The 18484-nt window shown below is 55.4% G+C and overlaps 1 protein-coding gene across 5 annotated transcripts in view; it reads right to left on the bottom strand.

The window, feature by feature from the left end:
• LOC106112413 (receptor-type tyrosine-protein phosphatase kappa-like) overlaps positions 1 to 18484 on the bottom strand; it is a 32466-nt gene that overhangs the window by 7824 nt on the left and 6158 nt on the right. Inside the window, exons 2-17 of one of the 5 annotated variants that reach the window (XM_055791424.1) lie at positions 12421 to 12603; positions 10842 to 11084; positions 10464 to 10706; positions 8259 to 8501; positions 5902 to 6192; positions 5430 to 5527; positions 4760 to 4952; positions 4421 to 4532; positions 4044 to 4290; positions 3719 to 3758; positions 3064 to 3169; positions 2816 to 2883; positions 2385 to 2527; positions 2157 to 2244; positions 836 to 906; positions 383 to 419 (exon numbers count right to left, since the gene is read on the bottom strand). In XM_055791424.1, the coding sequence (XP_055647399.1) occupies positions 383 to 419; positions 836 to 906; positions 2157 to 2244; positions 2385 to 2527; positions 2816 to 2883; positions 3064 to 3169; positions 3719 to 3758; positions 4044 to 4290; positions 4421 to 4532; positions 4760 to 4952; positions 5430 to 5527; positions 5902 to 6192; positions 8259 to 8501; positions 10464 to 10706; positions 10842 to 11084; positions 12421 to 12603 (2406 nt within the window). The remainder of the gene's footprint in view (positions 1 to 382; positions 420 to 835; positions 907 to 2156; positions 2245 to 2384; positions 2528 to 2815; positions 2884 to 3063; positions 3170 to 3718; positions 3759 to 4043; positions 4291 to 4420; positions 4533 to 4759; positions 4953 to 5429; positions 5528 to 5901; positions 6193 to 8258; positions 8502 to 10463; positions 10707 to 10841; positions 11085 to 12420; positions 12604 to 18484) is intronic. The other 4 variants (XM_055791426.1, XM_055791425.1, XM_055791428.1 and 1 more) reach the window with 4 other exon arrangements.

Below are 18484 nucleotides of genomic sequence, written 5' to 3' on the forward strand. Positions count from 1 at the left end.
CAGAGCAGACTAACCCATCCCAGCTTTGCACCATTGGAACAAGCCTGTCTCTGAGTTTACTGAATGCAGACACGTCAGGAATTTGCAGGTTTGTTCCCATTGCGCCAGCCACCAAGGGGAACAAATCAGGCTTGTGCATGAAAGGTCCACGTACTCAGCCTGGGCAGTGCAGGGATCAGCTCCAACTGGCCACTGCCAAATTGCCACTTAGGCCTTCCATGCCCTGCAGTAGCTGTAGCCACCATCCAAGACAGGCCCAGGGGATACAGGGCCTTGGACCGAGCCATTAACAGCTCCTAGGCTGCTGTCCCACTTCCCCACTCCCCAAAGTACTCAGGGAAGCGACTGGCATCTCCTGAGTATGAGGGCTGGGAGCACCCACCTTGAGCTGCAATGAAGAAGCGTGGACTCCGGTAGCTCTGTGGGGGAGAGGTTCAAACAGCTCTGATCGAACAGGTGAAATATTTAACGAGGAGTGAAATAAAGGACCCCATCCCCACAGGCATCAGAGCCCAGAGCCCTCAACACAGTATGTCCCACAATTACTCCTGGCCAGCATGGAGAGAGGGTACCCAGGGGCTGCATCTTGTCTCCTGTCCCCTCACACAGGTCCCTTTTTGTTAGAGATGAGAACTGCACACAAACCCAGGGCAGCTCAGAGAGGATGAAAAGAAAGTGACATCCCAAGATCTGCGCACACTTGAGGGCAGAAAGTGCCAGACCATTGGGCCAGCCATGTGAGCAGGACTGTCCTCACCCAGCATAGCCAGACACCTCTCCTACCCTGCCCAGGCACCCCTACCCTGCTCGGGGACAGCGATTCCTTGCTACCTACATCAACATAGCTGGCATTGATGTAGCCATTCCCTGTGTCAGAGGGCTGCAGCACCACACGGCAGTGATCATCTGAAAGAGAAGGAAGGCAGGAATCAGTCAACTGTCTCTTTGAGGCAGCAATGAAGTGACTGTTTGAGGATAGGAATGTAATTTAAGAAAGTCCAGCACAGTCCACTCCCTCCTCAGCAGCACTCCAGGACCCAGGACATGTTCAGAGGTAAAGAACATCTTACGAGATGAAAGATGACATGGCACAGCAGGAAATGCAACGTGATTTTGGGGAAGACTGTTAATCACAGTCATAGAAACATTGAACGGTTTGGGTTGGAAGGGACCTTAAAGATTATCTAGGTCCCACCCCCCCTGCCATGGGCAGGGACACCTTCCACCAGACCAGACTGCTCAAAGCCCCATCCAGCCTGGCCTTGAACACTGCCAGGGATGGGGCATCCACAGCTGCTCTGGGCAGCCTGTTCCACCATCTCACCACCCTCACAGTAAAGGATTTCTTCCTAAAATCTAATTTAAATCCACCCTCTTTCAGTTTAAAATCATTCCCCCTTGTCTTATCACTACACACCCCTGTAAAAAGTCCCTCTCCAGCTTTCTTGCAGGCCCCTTCCCAGGTACTGGAAAGCCACTATAGGGTCTCCCCAGAGCTTTCTCTTCTCCAGGCTGAACAACTCCAACTCTGTCAGCCTGTCTTCATAGGAGGGGTGTTCCATCCCTCTGATCATCTTTGTGGCCCTTTTCTGGACTCGCTCCAACAGGTCCATGTCCTTTTAACACTGGGTGCCCCAGAGCTGAACGCAGCACTCCAGGTGGGGTCTCACAAGAGCAGAGTAGAGGGGGAATATCACCTCCCTGGACCTTCTGGCCACACTACTTTTGCTGCAGCCCAGGATACAGCTGGCTTTCTGGGCTGTCAGCACACACGCAGTTTGCCAATGGCCAGATATTCACCATGTGGGGCCCAGAGAAGCTTTAAGTGTTGAAAGCAATTGGGTCACTCTTTCTGCTTTCCCACAAATATCTGCCTCTGGAAGGGACACAGCAGTGCTCAGCAGTGACTAACAGCAGGAACAGGAATACAATGATGAATGATTAAGTTTGCAGGGAGACTTGAAGAGCAGAACAAGTATTCTCCAACTGGATATAAAACAGGGGGGCAACATGATGATTTTGGAAAATGCCTTTGGGTTTCAGTGGCCACAGAGGATGAGATGAGGAAATGAGGAGGTGCACCTGTGACAGCCCAGCACCTTGTACTGCCCAACCACCTCCAAATGCCTGTGCCAACCCCAGGAAAGCTCTCTTACAAGGGATGATGCTCTTGTAGCGGTTCTTGCTCTGGTTACACAGCTCCTTCCCAGCATCACAGGGGTGCAACAAAGTGGAGGACAGTTGCTGCAGAGGAAGAAGGCAAGCCCGCTTTGCATTGGCACATGCTCTGGGGCCGGCTAAGGCCAGCTCCATCACACACCCAAGGAAGGAGTGAGGGCTGGGTGGACAGTGTGGCTAGGTGGGAAAGAAAAGCTAAACCAGACCTGATACTCTCGCAGACGCCCAGCACCGTGCCTGTCGAGTGATTCATCCTCTGTCAGCTCTGCCTCTATTTCTGCCCTCTTAAACCTCTTCAGAGTCTCCAGCAGTTCCTCCACTGGGATCTGTGTGTTCAGCTTGCACACACCTACAGAGAACATGAAAGAGAACAGGAGTTTAGCATGCACCTGATGGCTGGGCCTGGAGAACCGCAGCTGGGACTGAGCTCGCATTGTGGTGATCAGGACCCCACCGAACCCGAGACTGTCCCTCCCCATGCAGGTCTGTTTTTCCTGGGAGTGTCCCTTTCCCCACGCCAGCCAGCTCTGATCCCCTTGCTCTTGTAAGTACCTTACAGAGCCTGTAAGCACCCTGCCTGGGCTTTGAACAGGCAGCCTGTCCAGACAAGGCATCAGGGCCTCTGCTTATACTGCACCTCCTTGACATCTTCGCAGGGGGATAGTGCTGTTGCTCTCCGAGGTTTTTGAACCGTTGTACTTTTGCCTGCAAAACAGTGAGTCAGGCCCATAGACCATAAGAAGATAGCGACAGAGGAGAGGCTGTTGCCCATGTAACAACCCTGCTTCCCACCTTGCTTTATCTCAGGGTTCACTTGGACACTCTCTGGAAGTGCAAGGCACTGGATGGCTCACAGAAGGCAGGAGAGGTGAGGCACATACTGACCTGAAGAGCACGAAGAGCAGCAAAATCCCCAGTGCCAGGAGTACAATGACCAGCACTACTGCCAGCACCACAGGCATCCTCTCTAGCAGCGGTGTCGGCTCCTGTCCTGCAACCAGTGCAGCCCAGACTCAGGCTCCCACACAGCCTGAATCAGGCACCAGGAGATCCCACAGGGGCATGGGATGAAAAGCAGCTTACCTCATCTCCCACCACAGGCTCTATACTGGAGAATAGCTAAGCTGGTGGAGAAAGACTGCGTGCTTGCCTGGGTGTGATACCCTACAGTGTGGGCCCTGTCTTCCTAACTGCCCTAGGCACAGCCAGAGCCTGGTGAGGTGTTTGCATTTCTGGGATTGTACTTGTAACAGGGGAGTACTGGGATTAAGACACAATATATGACAATGGCAGGGATGATACACAGTGTCCAGCTGCCACTGGTGCCACACCTGTGCAAGAGGCCTGATGTTGCCCAAAGCCCATCTATCATAGATATCCTCAAGACCCAGAGAACTTCCAGGAAGATGCTAGTAAGACCACAAGACCCTACTGCTCCTGGGCTCGGCCAGCACCACTCCGTGGGAAGCGGCCAGGCTGGGAAAAGGGGACGTGCAGGAGAGACTCTCGGGCACAGGGAGCGAGGAGCCCACTTACTTACCGAGAGAGAAGCTGTAGCAGATGCAGGTGAACTTCTCTGCCTGTGGGAGGAGACGGAAGGGAGAGCTCAGGCCACTGCTTCCCCACCACCCTCCCTGGGGACAAAGGCCTCCCACGCATGACCACCAAATGCCCCAGCAGTGGCCGAGGACCCCGGGGACACTGTCCTGTCAAGGTGCCTGGGCTCTCAGCACAGGGGCCGGGACCGGAGCCTGGGCAGCACCGCTGCTTGCCATCGGCACCCAGCCCAGACCGCGCCGAGGGTCCCGTCCCCGGCTGGCAGCATCCCTGGAGAGCGGCAGCCCCCCTCCCCCCGTGACGAGTACCTCCTGTGAGCGCTGGATGAGGCGGAGAAGGGCCGTGTAGTCCCAGCCCGGGCGGAGCGCAGCGTTGCGGTAACCCTGCCCGTGGGTCCCGGCACCCAGCACGAAGTCCGTGGGGGCGGTGAGGTTGAGCACGGCGGCCACGTAGGTGTCGGGCTGCCGGCTGGCGTTGAGGGGCTGCGGCTCCCCCGAGCAGGCGCCTTCCACCACCGTGCCATTGTGCGTGGCGGCCACGATCAGCTGGTGCTCCCTGCAAGGCAGCGCGCTGAGAGGGCCGGGGGAGATGCCCTGTCTGACGGGGAGAGCGGGGCAGGGGCGGCTGCGGGGGGAAGCCCAAGCGGGGGGCCGCGGAGAGCAGAGCCGCCGGAGGCTGCACTCACCTCACCTCCGCGGGGGGACGGGCGATGGGCTGGAGGGGAAGCACGGCCGTCCCTTGCGATGGGGAGACGTCACGGACGCTGCGGCAGCTGATGCCGGCAGGGTGCGGCGTGTCTGGAGGCAAGACCCAGCGGATGAGCAGCAGCAGGCAGCACAGCGCGGCGGGGCTGGCTGTGCCAGGAGCAGGGCAGCCCCGGGCAGCGCTGGCCGTGGAGCACAGCTCCCCTGTGCCCCCGCTCGTCCGCAGCGGCCAGGAGCCCACCGGGCTGGGGACAGAGAGCCGCCTCAGCCGGGGCACACGCCAGGGCCACCCCGAGGGTCTGGAACGCAGCGGGCCTTACCCAAGCCGTCGGGCTGAAACTCCCACAGCGACGCAGCCCCGGCTCCGATGGCCGTGACTCCCTGTAGCGTCGCCGTGTAGCTGTGGCCGAGGCCGTGCCCAGGCAGCGGGTGCTCGGTGACCGAGCGGCTCAGCCGCAGCCGCTCCATCTGCAGCAAGCCGCCGTCCCGCGCGCTCCTGGCCGTGATGTTCAGCTGGGGACAGGGGACAGAGCTGGAGGGCAGCAGCCCCGACCCGCCCGCTGGGAACCTGCCCACAGCGCACCGAGACGGAGCAAAGCCCTGCGCCAGCCTCCCCTTCCCTGCGCCTGCCCCAGCCGTGGAAGGCTCCACAAAGCAGACAAGGAGGAGGAGAGGAGGAACCTGGAGCCAACACTCAAGATGTCACAGTGGCTGCCTCCGTGAGCAAAGGACCAAGCCTCTGTGAAGAGCTGAGGGCAAGAGGGAGGCTGCTCTTTGGAAGAGGTGTGTATACGTGTCATGAGCCCAAGGCCAGCTATGGTATTGCAACACCTCAGGCACTGTTGTGATATCCCCCACAAGAGGAGCCCTCAACTTGTCTTTCATCTCACAGGTCATTATGGCTTTCCCTTCTTTACTCTCCTCAGGCTGCCTTCATGGAGCTCCAGGCAAGGAGGTGCCTGGCAAGGTGAAGGAGACCACACCTGGTACCTGGTATCCGATGATCTCCCCTTTGCAGGGGGGCAGCGCCTTCCACCTGAGAGACCCCGTGTTCGGACTCAGCCTCAGCTTCTTTGGTTTGTCCGGCACTGGAAGCACAGGAGGATGGGGTCACACACGGGGCTGGTGGGGAAGGGCTGAGCCCAGAGCAGGGTGCAGGCAGCTCCTGGCTCAGGGGACAGGCTGCAAAGGGACACCTCACACAGGGTTTGTCCCTCACAAAGGCTGCATGTGCCACCACAGCAAGAAAAGCAATAGTGTGGTGAGGAGGGGGTATGCTGTGCTCGGGGGGCTCCCCTACAGTCCACAGGATTCAAGCAGCCCTGATTCCAGGACCATCACTGCAGGGAGTGGATGATCATGCTGAACTGCTGGGCAAAGGGGACATTATCTACCTCTGTTATCTGTTATCGTGTGGCACAGCCCATGATCATCCCTTCTCTTCTAACCCTTGTGCACATACCGGTTTCCTCTGTTCTGACCAACCACTTGAAAAGAATTGTGCTGGGCGGCAGTGAGATGGTGACAGTGTAGTCAGTGAAGGGCTGCAGAGGGGGGCAGATGAATGTTCCCTCCTGGCCATGTAGCATCTCCTCTCCCTCCACTTCCTCAGCTTCACAGGGACGGGGGGAAGGCCCTGCAAGACGGCAGGTCGCCCGCATGTGCTGGCAGGTGTCAGGGAGCCGGCAGGTCCAGTTCAGTTTGATGCTGGTGCTTGAAATCTCCAAGGTCCCAGGGACAACCTGGAAGACCTCTGTGAAGGAAACATTGTGAGAGGGTCACTCCCTTCCCTTCCCCTCCCAGCCTTGCAAGGGTGCTGCGGTCAGACAGCCCTGCTCCTCACCAGTGGGGTGGGAGAGAAAGAGAGAGTTAAACTGGTCACTCCAGCTCTCTGGAAGGGGAGCAGAAGTCTGGACAGAAAGGAATGTGGGTAAATGTGTGGACTACTATTGCTCAAGGTAGTTTTCCCCACTGGATCAAAACGGAGGGGTCTGTGGGTCCCAGCATCTCTACAGTCCAATAGATGCAGCTCTTAGAAAGACCTAGCCCTTTCCTGCTCTGCATAGACCCCAGGAGAAAGGTTCATTTTCCCTGACAAGTGTAGTGAGAGATGGTGCTCTAGGACACCGTACAGAATAGCCCTCATGCACCGCATACCCAGGAAGAGCATGAGGGGAAAAAGGGCCCCAAGCTGCTTCCCCCATGAAAGGCCAGGAGTACAGGAGCTCAAGGGACTGGAGCACCCATGAGGGGCTCATACTATGCACAAAGCTCACACAGTGACTGATGGAGCAACATTTGACCCTGGTGCCTTGTGGCATCTAAGAAGGCAGGGCTATTTCAAGCCCTAGGAACGCTGGAAAGGTACCCATCAGAAAAGGGCTGGGGGGGGCTGGTTGGCAGCCGGCTGGGCATGAGCCCCCCGTGTGCCCAGGTGGCCAAGGAGGCCAGCAGCATCCTGGCTGGTGCCGGGAACAGCGTGGCCAGCAGGGCCAGGGCAGTGCTGTCCCCCTGCACTGGGCACTGGCGAGGCCGCCCCTCGACTCCTGTGTTCAGGTTGGGCCCCTCACTGCCAGGGGGACGCAGAGGGGCTGCAGCGTGTCCAGAGACGGGCAGGGGGCTGGTGCCGGGGCTGGGGCACAAGGCTGGTGGGGAGCGGCTGGGGGAACTGGGGGGGGTCAGCCTGGAGAGGAGGAGGCTCGGGGGCACCTTGTGGCTCCCTGCAGCTGCCTGACAGGAGGGTGTGGGCAGGGGGGTCGGTCTCTTCTCCCAGGTGACAAGTGACAGGGCAAGAGGAGACGGCCTCGGTCTGTGCCGGGGAGGTTTAGGTTGGGTGTCGGGAAAAACGTTGTCACTGACAGGGTGGTGGAGCACTGGGACAGGCTGCCTGGGAGGTGGTGGAATCACCAACCCTGGAGATGTTTAAAAAATATGTAGATGCAGTGCTTAGGGACATAGTTTAAGTGATGGACCTGGCAGTCCTGGGTTAATGATTGGACCTGATGATCTCAAAAGTTATTTCCAACCTAAATGATTCTGTCATTCTATGAACCTGCCACATGAAGTCAGCAAAACACCCATGGGAACCAGACAGGACACCCTAAAATCTTGGGCTATGGCATGAACCTGGCCCCAGGGGGAGTCACAGAAGAAGCATCCCCTCCCACAGACCTCTCCACACCATCCACGTTCACAGTCTCCTGCAGCGAACCAGTTCCAAGCCCTCTTGCTGTGGCCCAGGTCTCAGGGCACTTGCTGAGCTGGAGAGCAGCAGAAGGCTATTGTTTTCAAAAATTATGGGACCCCTCAGCTGTTTTCCTAATCAGCCCATTGTTGTCCTGTTCTCCCTTGGAGGGGACCTCAGTGCCCCACGCTGTGAGAAGATGGTGCCAAGCCTGTAGCCACCACGACTCAGAGCCTGAAGGGTACCAACCCACAGGGAGCAAGCTGTGGTACTCACAGCTGCGCAGTCTGAGAGGAAACAGGCAGCAGAGCCCTCTGATCCCCCTCACCCAACTGTGATACCACACAGACCACACAAAGCCCTCTCATGCCTCTCTCCCTTGTGCGTACCATCTTGCCAGAAGCCCTCAAGAAAACCCTTATCTCTCACACCTGCAGCAAGAACATCCCACCCACTGGTGAACCACAGGCTGGACTCAGGGTGGGCTCAGGGGCTGCCTCAACACCGCTTTGAGCAGCATATACCATTTCCCCAGGCAGGCAGACAGCCTGGAACCTCCCGTGCAGGTACAGCTGGAGGACAGCTCAAGAAGGGCAGAGTGGGGCAGTCAGGAGAGCTCCTGATGCCTCCCTTACCAATGCACTCCACGCTGGATCGAATGCGGATCCATCTGCCTCTGCTGTCCCTTCCATTCCAAACCTCTCTGTATACAGGTTTCCTGTGACTGATGGACTGCACTTCCCTCGCACATTTGACATGGGTGAAGGTTGGCTGGAAACCATCAGTGCAACTCAGCATCACTTCTTCGTTCTTCCTGTAATTCTCTTGGTCTGGTACCAGTCGGAGTCTTGAGTCCCAGCGGGGCCTTTGGCACATTTCTGGTAGAGGTGAAGGTGGGTGTTAGCTGGGCTGGGAGATGATGAGGTGATGCATGGGTGACTGGTGGAAGAGAATTCCCCAGCAATCCCTCCAGCCCCTGAAGGGAGAGGGAAGATGCCATCCATCTGCCAGGATGCGACCCACAGGCAAGGCTTGCTGTAATGGGGCTCTCATTGTGTACCTGAAGCGTCAATGATCACTCATCCATGAATCTGCCCCATCCATCCTTGTGTCCAGTGACACTATATTACCTCCTCCATAGCCCACACGAGGGAGCTTCCCAGGAAAATCACCCCTGCACTAGAAGACACCCTCTGACCACTCATTCAGACATGTCACCCACCCCAGCTCAGGTTGCCCTTGATGGGCCATGGCACCATCAGTCCTGCTGGGGCGGATGTCTCTCCAGCCATGGTTCATCACTACCACAGGGTTCAGAGATGTCCCTGTTACACTTCTGGGGTCCCTGTGCTGGCTCAGTCAGTCCCTCAGCTACTGTCCTCCTGCCCCACGCCACCATGCAGTGGGACATGCAGATGAGCAATGCCTTCTCCATTCACACCCTCTGCTTTACCACAGCTCCGGCCCTTTGTCCCTGGCACAAGCCCTGCTCCTCCTCCACACCCCTTCCTCACCACATTCACCATCCTCTGGGCTGAGCAGCCACAGCCTGTCCCAGGAGTTTGCTGAGTGATCTGGGGGGAGGCTTTATGGCAGTGGTTCCTACAGGCAAGGATGCTGGTACCTGGGAAGGAGCACTTCCCAATTCCAGCCTCTACAAGGTACTCTGAGAGGCATCAAAGTGCTTAAAACACAATCTTATTTCTCCCAAAGGGGCAGAGAAAGGATCTCACAAGATTCAGACCATCTTCTGAACAGCCATGAAGAAGTACAGACATGCTGGTGAACAAGCCACTTAGCATCAGGCTTTGCTCTCAAAAAACCCTGACTGCAGAAGGCAAGAGATGTCCAGCTGAGTACCCAGAAGCTGTGTCTCACTGTCACACAGCTGCGACCTACCCCACGCACAGGCACCCAGCTGCTGCCCACGCCCAGGCCCAGCCAGCCAGCAATTTCCCTTTTGCTCTGCTCTCAGCAGGCACAGTGTTCCTTGGGCACACCTGGGGACAGGACGTGCACAGACAGCTGTCATCCTGCTCCCTGAAGACCATTCCCCTGATTCACAATGCATGAATTCATACCTGATTCATGCCTGCAACCTCCAGGGAATGACTGGCAAACTGGCTTGGTGCAGGGCATGAGCCACCCCCAACCATCCAGCCCAATCCTGTCTTTCCCACAGCACCCCCAGTGCACCCACACCCGCATGTGCTGGCAGGTGTCAGGGAGCCTGCAGGTCCAGTTCAGTTTGATGCTGGTGCTTGAAATCTCCAAGGTCCCAGGGACAACCTGGAAGACCTCTGTGAAGGAAACATTGTGAGAGGGTCACTCCCTTCCCTTCCCCCCCCAGCCTTGCAAGGGTGCTGCGGTCAGACAGCCCTGCTCCTCACCAGTGGGGTGGGAGAGAAAGAGAGAGTTAAACTGGTCACTCCAGCTCTCTGGAAGGGGAGCAGGAGGAGTCTGGGGTCATGGTGCTCCCAGAAGCTGGATGTGATCTTTTGGGACAATTCTCCCAGTAAGACAACTTGCCTCCATTCATTCAATCATCAGGACATGGTGGGGGTAACAGAAGCAGAGGACAGTGTGTCCCCAGCTGGGCTGCATCACCACTCTCATTGCACCCTTTGAGGTGTGTGACTGTGGTCATCGTTTGGTGCCATGGGAGAGCACAATGGGACACACTTCATCCTGCCCTTGCAGGACCTGCTTTCACAGTCATCAAACCAAACAGCACTGGCCTCAAGGGAAAATCATGACATTCCCATGCTGACTCTCACCCAGACACATTCGCAGTATCCTGCCCTAGTAGATGACCAATCTGCTCCTGATGCCACCCTTACCGATGCACTCCACACCGGACTGAATGGGGATCCAGTCACCTCTGACGTCCCTTCCAAACCATGGGTGTCTGTATACAGGTCTCCTATAACTCGTGACCTGGACTTTGCTCAAACATTTGATTTTGGTGAAGGACGGCTGGAAACCCTCAGGACAGCTCAGCATCACTTCTTCCTCCTTTTGGTAATTCTCCTGGTCTGGTGCCAGTTGGAGTCTTTGGTCAAACCGGGGCCTTTGGCACATTTCTGGAAGAGATGCAAGTGGGTGTTAGTTGGAGTGGGATGTTTTGAGGAGAGTCAGGGGTAGGTGGTGGGGTATCAAAAGTCATTCAGACTATGTTAAAGTGGGGCAGTCAGGAGAGCTCCTGATGCCTCCCTTACCAATGCACTCCACGCTGGATCGAATGTGGATCCATCTGCCTCTGCTGTCCCTTCCATTCCAAACCTCTCTGTATACAGGTTTCCTGTGACTGATGGACTGCACTTCCCTCGCACATTTGACATGGGTGAAGGTTGGCTGGAAACCATCAGTGCAACTCAGCATCACTTCTTCGTTCTTCCTGTAATTCTCTTGGTCTGGTACCAGTCGGAGTCTTGAGTCCCAGCGGGGCCTTTGGCACATTTCTGGTAGAGGTGAAAGTGGGTGTTAGTTGGGTCAGGATGTTTTGAGGAGGGTCAGGGGTAGGTGGTGGGGTATCAGCAATCCCCAGCAATTCCTCTGGTCCCTGAAGGGAGAGGGAAGGTGACAGGATGTGACCCCTCAGTGGGGCTTGTTAGGATGGAGCTCTCCTTGTGGGTGAGGGTCAGCCAGGGCTGGGGCCTGACCAGGAAGGTGGTGGATGAGGATGTGCCAGAATTCAGTTGAGGAAGGGTCCCAGGTATCAGAAACAGGGAGATCTGAGTGGCCCTGATCAGGCATCAGAAGCGCATCCCTGTCCACAGTGGTGATGGTCAGTGCTCAGAGATGGATGAATGGGGTGGGATTTGACCACAGAAGCTCCTTAGGAGGCACCTCCTGACACCCTGCTTACCCATGTACACTATGTTTCCCCGAATGGGGACCCCGGCATCACTGCTTTTCCTCCTGAGCCACGCATCTCCATTTACAGATGCAGAGTAGTTCAGTGGCTGAGCTCCCCTGCACGTTGGACGTGGGTGAAGGGTGGCTGGAAACCACCGCTGCAGCTCAGAGTCACTTCCTCATTCTGTTTGTCATGCCCAAGCACTGGTGCCCTCTGGGGTCTTGGGTCCCACCAAACAGGCCGTTGGCATGTGTCCATCAGAGGTAAGATTGGGTGAGGGGTATTTTGGGGAGGTGACAAGAGGAGGCTTGGGACAGCTCTCTCCTCCCCATGACTCTGACCACTCACCCTGACACAGAGCCGAGGGAGCGCCTCTGGGAGCACCGCGTGTGCAGGCACTGTCCAGGGGCACAGGGCTTGTCATCACCCCTATCTCCAGGACTCCCAAGCCTTCCCTGGGTTCCAGCTACGCATGGGGTGCTTGACACCCTGTTCTCTTGGCCCCCCTCGTGTCCAGCTGAACAGTGCAGCAGTGACAGCCTCCCCCACCAGAGCTCACCCAACCCTCAGAGAGGCTTCCCAGGGGAACACGGGACTCTCGCGCAGCTCAAAGAGCCGAAGCCTCAAGCTGCAGCCCTCTAACTGCTCCTCCTCCTCCTCCCAGCCTCGCAGCTGCAGCTCTCCATCTGGAGCCAGAAGACGCTGGCCAGCAAGGCTTCCCCCTTGGAACCCCTCCCCAGGAGCACAGACCCGGCAGCTGCCCGCAGCAAGGGACTGAGATAGAAGATGCCCAGACACTGCCAGGACAGTGGAGAAAGCCAAAGCGTCTGCATCTCCCGCTGCTGGCCTGTCACCAGGTGAGGCTGGAGCACGACCATGTCACGGGGGTCTGCCCCCAGGGCAGGACCCCGGGTCAGGGTGATGGGGGCTATGCTTACCCTTGCAGGTAGCAGTCCCGTTCCACAAGGCCTGCATCCCTCTGGAAACGCATCTGATGTGGGGGACCGATGGCACATACTCCCCAGCACAGCTCAGCTGCACCGAATCGTTCAAGGCGTAGCTGCTCTGCTCCGGGGTGAACTGCAGCCTGGGGTCCCAGTCGGAGGGAACTTCACACCTTCCTGTGTGCAAAGGCCGTGAGGGAGAGCCCCGAGCACCGCTGGGCTCCAGCAGTGTCCTCGGGGGGGAGGAGGCCCCATACAGAGGGCTGCTGGTCCCCCTCCCTTCAGAGGGGCGGCAGAGATGAGCACCTCCCAGGATGCGGCCCTGGACCCCAGGGACATTAATACTCCTTGCACCCTCAGGTGCGGAGCGGGCGGGTTACCCGGTGGCCCTCCTGCCCACACAGGTGCTGTGGAGGAGTCCCGGCCAGAGGGATCCAGCAGCGCGGCGGCTGCTGCTCTCCCCTCGCTCTGTCCCCCAGAGACAGGAGCTGGGGGAGAGCCAGAGCCAGAGGGTCTATGCTGGCATTGCTCACCCTCCCACCTCTGGCCCTCGAGGCAGCTGCCAGCAGCCTGTCCTCAGACCTCCACATGTAAATTCACAGCACTGGCCACAAAGCTCACACCCCACCCCATGCACCCAGCCTTTTCTCTGCACTTCACCCAAAACGGGACTGCTTTGTTGTGCCTTGGTAGGCATGTCCCCTAGATTTGCTCACCCAGCACAAACCAGGAGCATGAGAAGGTATCAGGGTAGGAGGTGGCCTCCCCTAAAATAGGATGACACAGCCCTCTTCAGCTGCACATCTCTCTACAACTGTCTGCTTGCTGGCAGGCAGCACTCATGAGGCTGCAATCCCTTACACTAGAACACCAGCATCACCACACTCCCCTTATCTTATTGCTCACCTGCATTCCTGCCATCCTGCTGGGCACTACCTGCTCACACCCACGTTCGTGCTTATTTGCAGCGAAAAGCCTGCTCAAGTTGCCAATTTGCTTTAGCTCTGTCAGTTACACTTCATTTTTCCTCTCTATCTCTTGCCCAAAATAGCCCCTCGCTCCAAGGGCTGGGTACCTCCTGTGTCATATTCTTCCATTCTCACTCAGGAGGGGCAACACCCCCACATCTGGGTAGGCAGAAAAGACTTGACAGGAACTGCAGGTACATATTTAACCAGCTGTATGTTTAGTTGCATTTTTCACCACGTAGATTGGGCAGCTGATGGAAGTAAATTTTCACTTTCCGTTAGTTGCTAGACAGGAGTGCTGCTTTCTCTCTGCATGGCACTAACCTGGTCTCTACCTTCTGACCAGATACCAGTTTTCATGTAATAAGGAATGTACCTCTCTGCGAGCCCTTTTCAACCAACAAATTCTGCTGTAAGTACCCAAATTTTCTCCCGAGTTTCTGGGGTGCAGCCAGGCCAGGCACAGTGAATTTGCTCTGCTTCCCAGCACGCCCAAATGACATTAGGACTCACCATGAAACCCTGATTGCCCTGCGCTCCTCATGCAGCAGGCCAACAGACCACAACAGCTGCATCACCCCAGCCACAATAAAGTCCCTGCCAAATAAATGGAATAAAATACCACCAGATTGGCAAATGGAGAAGCAATTATTTCAGGCAAGTGAGAGCTACTTGTGAAGGCATTTTTAGTGTTTTGTTTTGCATTTCAGGGCTTTAAAATCGTGCCTGTACAAAGTTTATTTGTTGATGGGGATCCTTCCAGCTTCAGTCACAGCAGAAACGTGAACAATCATTGCTTGAAAACAGGTTTGTGGGGCCTGACCGAGCAAGAAGCAGTTTGGGTGAATGAAACCCCTCCAGTGGAGACAGCCCTAGGAGCTGAGGGGGCTGTGAGTGCTCATGAGCAGCTGGCCCTCCCAGACTGCCCCAGTCTTGACCTTCAGTGCAAAGGGGGCTTGTTGCTCCTTTTCCATGTGCTTCCATGCAACCTGGTAGCTGTTACAGTCGCCGCAGTGGCACAAACCCCACTGGCAGCACAGGGCTTGGAAACGTGCTGAGCAGGAAGCCAGGAGGAAAACAGAAGTTCTCCTTTGTGTGCAACCTGGTGACACGGGTGCAGATTTCCAGAGATATCTGGGGCAGTGATCTACAAACACTGATGCTCTGCTGGCAGGGGTGGTTGTAGCTGTATGCCAGAGCTCTGCGTTGGTCCCAGCCCTCCCTAAGCTTCACACCAAAACTGTTAGTGCCCTTCATGTAGCAAAGCATTTGCTCCTGATAAAACCATGAACAAATCTCTCTAAAGGTTCAAGAGGCCTTGTATGGTGCTTCCTTACCAAGTCTGGGAGTAATGCTACATCTCACGGTTGCTGATTTAGAGGTGTAATAGAGTGCAGACTTACTGTAGTACAAAGGAGAATTCGTCCTTAATGTTTAAAGTTAATGATTTTTTTTTACTAAAAGGTGAAGCTTTTGCATGCTGAAATTAGGTGTAATTCAGCATTATATTGATTACTGCTGACAGGCACTTCGGATTGATTCAGCCTTTCCCTTAGTTATGGTTGGTTCACTGAAGTACAAGTAAACAGGTGCTGTGTAAGAGTCCTATGCTGTAAGCAGGTGTGAAAAGATCCCCTGGACTCAGCTGGAACAACAGCCACACATTTCTGACTAGGCTGGCCTGCTTTGTCAGAGTTCCAGTGAATCGATTCTCTTAAACCTGGGCATTTATCAGCCCTAAACCTTTTCCAGAGACATCAGCACCTTTTCCCTTTTCTTTTCTTCAGGAGAAAAGGGCCTGGCAGAGGTGCAGTTTTTCTCCCAGGCTTCCTCAGTCCTGTCTGTGTCTGCTCTGATCCAGTGTGGTTTCCAGTGTGGCATCAGGCAAGGGCAGATGGCTGAAATGTGCTTCTGCAGAGACTGCCTGTGTGCCAGCGGTGTGTCAACGGCCACATGTGCCTTTTCAGGCACAAGGACTACACCAGCTAGCAGTCCCACAGGCAAACCTTCTTGCTGCCTCCTTGTACCTGGCAGTGCCCGCAGGGTTCTTTGCAAGCACCGGTGGGATGCCTGTCCTCTGCAACTCATCCTTCCCTTTCTGGGTCCTCTGAGCTCTGGGGGTGGTCATTCGTCCCCCTTTTTTCTTCTCCACAGGCTCCCCTGTGCACTTTGGCCTGCTAGATGTGGCCCTGTCATGCTCACACATGGGGCAAGCAGGGGCTGATACACCACCCAGACCCATGCTGGGCATGGACCATGCCAGGCAGACCGTGAGGGCTGGGTGGGAGAGATAAGACAGGCAGAACCCACAGCTCATCCCCATCCTCAGAGGAGCCAGAGCCTAGAGAGCACTGCTGTAGGGGAGTGCACCAGCCTCAGAAATCAGCCTGGGAATTAATGCTGTCTGACAGAGGGATGGATAAGGCAAAATCAGCTCAGTTGCCTTGCAAAGGGTTTGTGTACACCAGCAAGGCAAGCTGAGAGGCTGCCAAAGCCTACTGACCTCCTGCACACAGAACATTTTGCTAGCAGCACCTGTGCCCCCACAACACCTCCAGGGCTTATTTGCACCTCTGCTGCTGCAGAGGAGCTGAAGACATGCAGCTTGTCACAGCATTGATACCATGTGCATTCAAGCATCTGCAGCTGCTCAGAGCCCTTCCCAGTGACTTTTCTGTTGACTGTTTGAGGCAAAAGCCTAGAAGTCTCTGCTTCCCCACAGAAGGGGGAAGAGAAGATGCCCTCTGTTCACATCTGTTTTTGTCTCAAGAACATTGCTGAACACAATCCAACTCAACCTCACTTCTCCAATAAGCCCAAATCTAGCAGGCGTGTGATTACCACTTGGGACTCACTGGGAGAAAAATCCATGACTGCTGGGTGCAGTCTGGACACACAGGATGGGGGACACACCTCTGTTCTCATCCTTTCTTACACTCCTTCCCCGATCACTCTGTAACATTTGCCATGGAAAAAGAGCTCCTCAGAGCAAAGGAGCCTTTTCTGTAGCCCAGGGTGGCTGTTTGTGCGCTTTGGTGGTGGCCACGGGGAGCTGTGGCACATGTGAGTCAGAGGGTATTGGATGTCCACCATGCTGTGCAAAGGAGACGGATGCACACACCTCTGTGGGGGGGCACAGGGCACTCACAGGGCACTGCTGAAGAAGGGAGGGTGCGCAGAGAGAAAGGGGAAAGAAACGCTCAGCTTCTAGTCTTGTAGGGACTAACAGCATCCGGGAGACTAAAGAAACAGTCATCAAACACTGGTTTTTACCCTGCACTATGGTACACAGAAAGCCGCCCACAGGCCCTCCACCCCCAACTGCAGGAAAGAGGCTGACACAAGTGAAATTTCCGTGTGGAAAATATGGTGTAGAAGTGACCAAACAGGCACCTCTCATTGGAAAATACCGTGTAGATGTGACCAGACAGGCACCTCTTATAATGTGCAATGTGTGCTCGCTGCAAAATGGAGAATGCTGAACGCCTAGGCAGTGGTAACAGAAGGTTAGTTTGTTTGCCTCATACAGTCAGAGATTAACTGTTACTTTTTTTTTTTTCCAAATTGATACTATTAAATGAATACTCTCCTTCTTAGTATTGCTTAATATCCATGAATACAGGCAGCACTGTACAGAAATACCTGGACTGCCTGTCCCTGCTGCAAGGGGAGTTATGAGTGGCAGGCAAAGCAAAGTGCTGGCATGCCCTAGCAGCACATGCCGGGAAGCATCAGGAGAAAGGAGAAATAGCTATGCTGGTAATTCAGGTCAGGCTTCTGGGTTCAGCCCTTTGCTTACCAGCAAAAGATGTACTTTCTTGCCTTATATTGTGCCCTACACAAAGCATAAAAGAGAAGGTGAAATGTAAGGAGCAGCAGGCAAAGTTCAACCCTTTTCCCATGGCAGCTCCAGCAGCTAACAGAGATGACAGCAAAGTGCACTGGAGTCTCGCTGTGTTGGATGCCACGTGCTCACTGAGAGGAGCTAAGAAAAGCAACCACCATTTCCACCAGTGGAGAGTGGTATTGCAAGCCACCGAGGAGGCATCCTAGGGTCTTAAAGCATCTCTGTACTCTTCAATAGCAACCAAAGCTCCAAGTGGATCTTTAAGAGGGATGGGCAGTGTTAGGGAGGGGAAGGGGCAGAGAGACCTCCAGGCTGGTCTGCTTGGGAGCAGTGCCAGGGAAAGGAGATGGTGAAGCAGGTCACTGAACAAGGCACCATGGGAAGAGCATGGAAACGGTGGCACTTTAATCTGTACTGCTCTGCCATGCAACAGGGCGTCTGGCAGGGTTTTAAGAACAGGAGGTGAAATACTTGTTTCCTGAATCTATAATGTAAAGTGGGAGCATGGTGGAGCACACAGTTCACAGCTCCAAGGGTGTCAATCCCCAAGGCACTCCTCTGCAGCATCTCTTAGGGTTTGTGTTTCCCACAGGATTCACTCTAGGCAGTGCTTGAAATTCGAGTCCCACTGGCACAAAACCTTTCAGATTAAGCGTAGCCTTATTTTACCAAGCACCCAAGCACCCATGGGGTGTTGCAGCTACACCTCTAGTTAGGGCTTCTGGTTAGCTGCTACTAAATTGCTGCACAATGTCAGGCAAGGCTGATGAGAAAGTGGCAAGGGACAGCCTGGATCACAGACCTTGACCGCAGGGAAAATATCCCATAGAAACTTCTCAACCTGCCTCACAGGTGCACTGGGACTGTAATGGGATGAGGCTTTTGTACTGGTGCAGCATCTCAGGGGTGAGAAAAACCTCATAAGAACAGCACTGCAAAACAGTAAGGTGACAATAGGACAATGAGACAATGAGCCCTGCTCATTGCACGGTGGCCCCATGATAGATTGAGCAGAGCAGCAGCACTGCACAGGCTCACACATGAACCACATGTACCAACCACATCCTCTGCCTGCAGCTGCTCTGCTCCTACCTGGGCTTCCAGCCACACAGCATGCACCCTCACCCCCTGCCCAGCGCCGGGACGCAGCTCTGCTATGGCAGGGAATGCCTGGAAGGGTACAGCAATGTGCAGTGGGAGCAGCTTGTCCACCGTTCCCACTTGGCTGTTCCCCCTCCCTGAT

This window comes from Falco peregrinus, chromosome Z (assembly GCF_023634155.1).
Source record: "Falco peregrinus isolate bFalPer1 chromosome Z, bFalPer1.pri, whole genome shotgun sequence".
NCBI classification, from domain to species: Eukaryota; Metazoa; Chordata; class Aves; order Falconiformes; family Falconidae; genus Falco; species Falco peregrinus.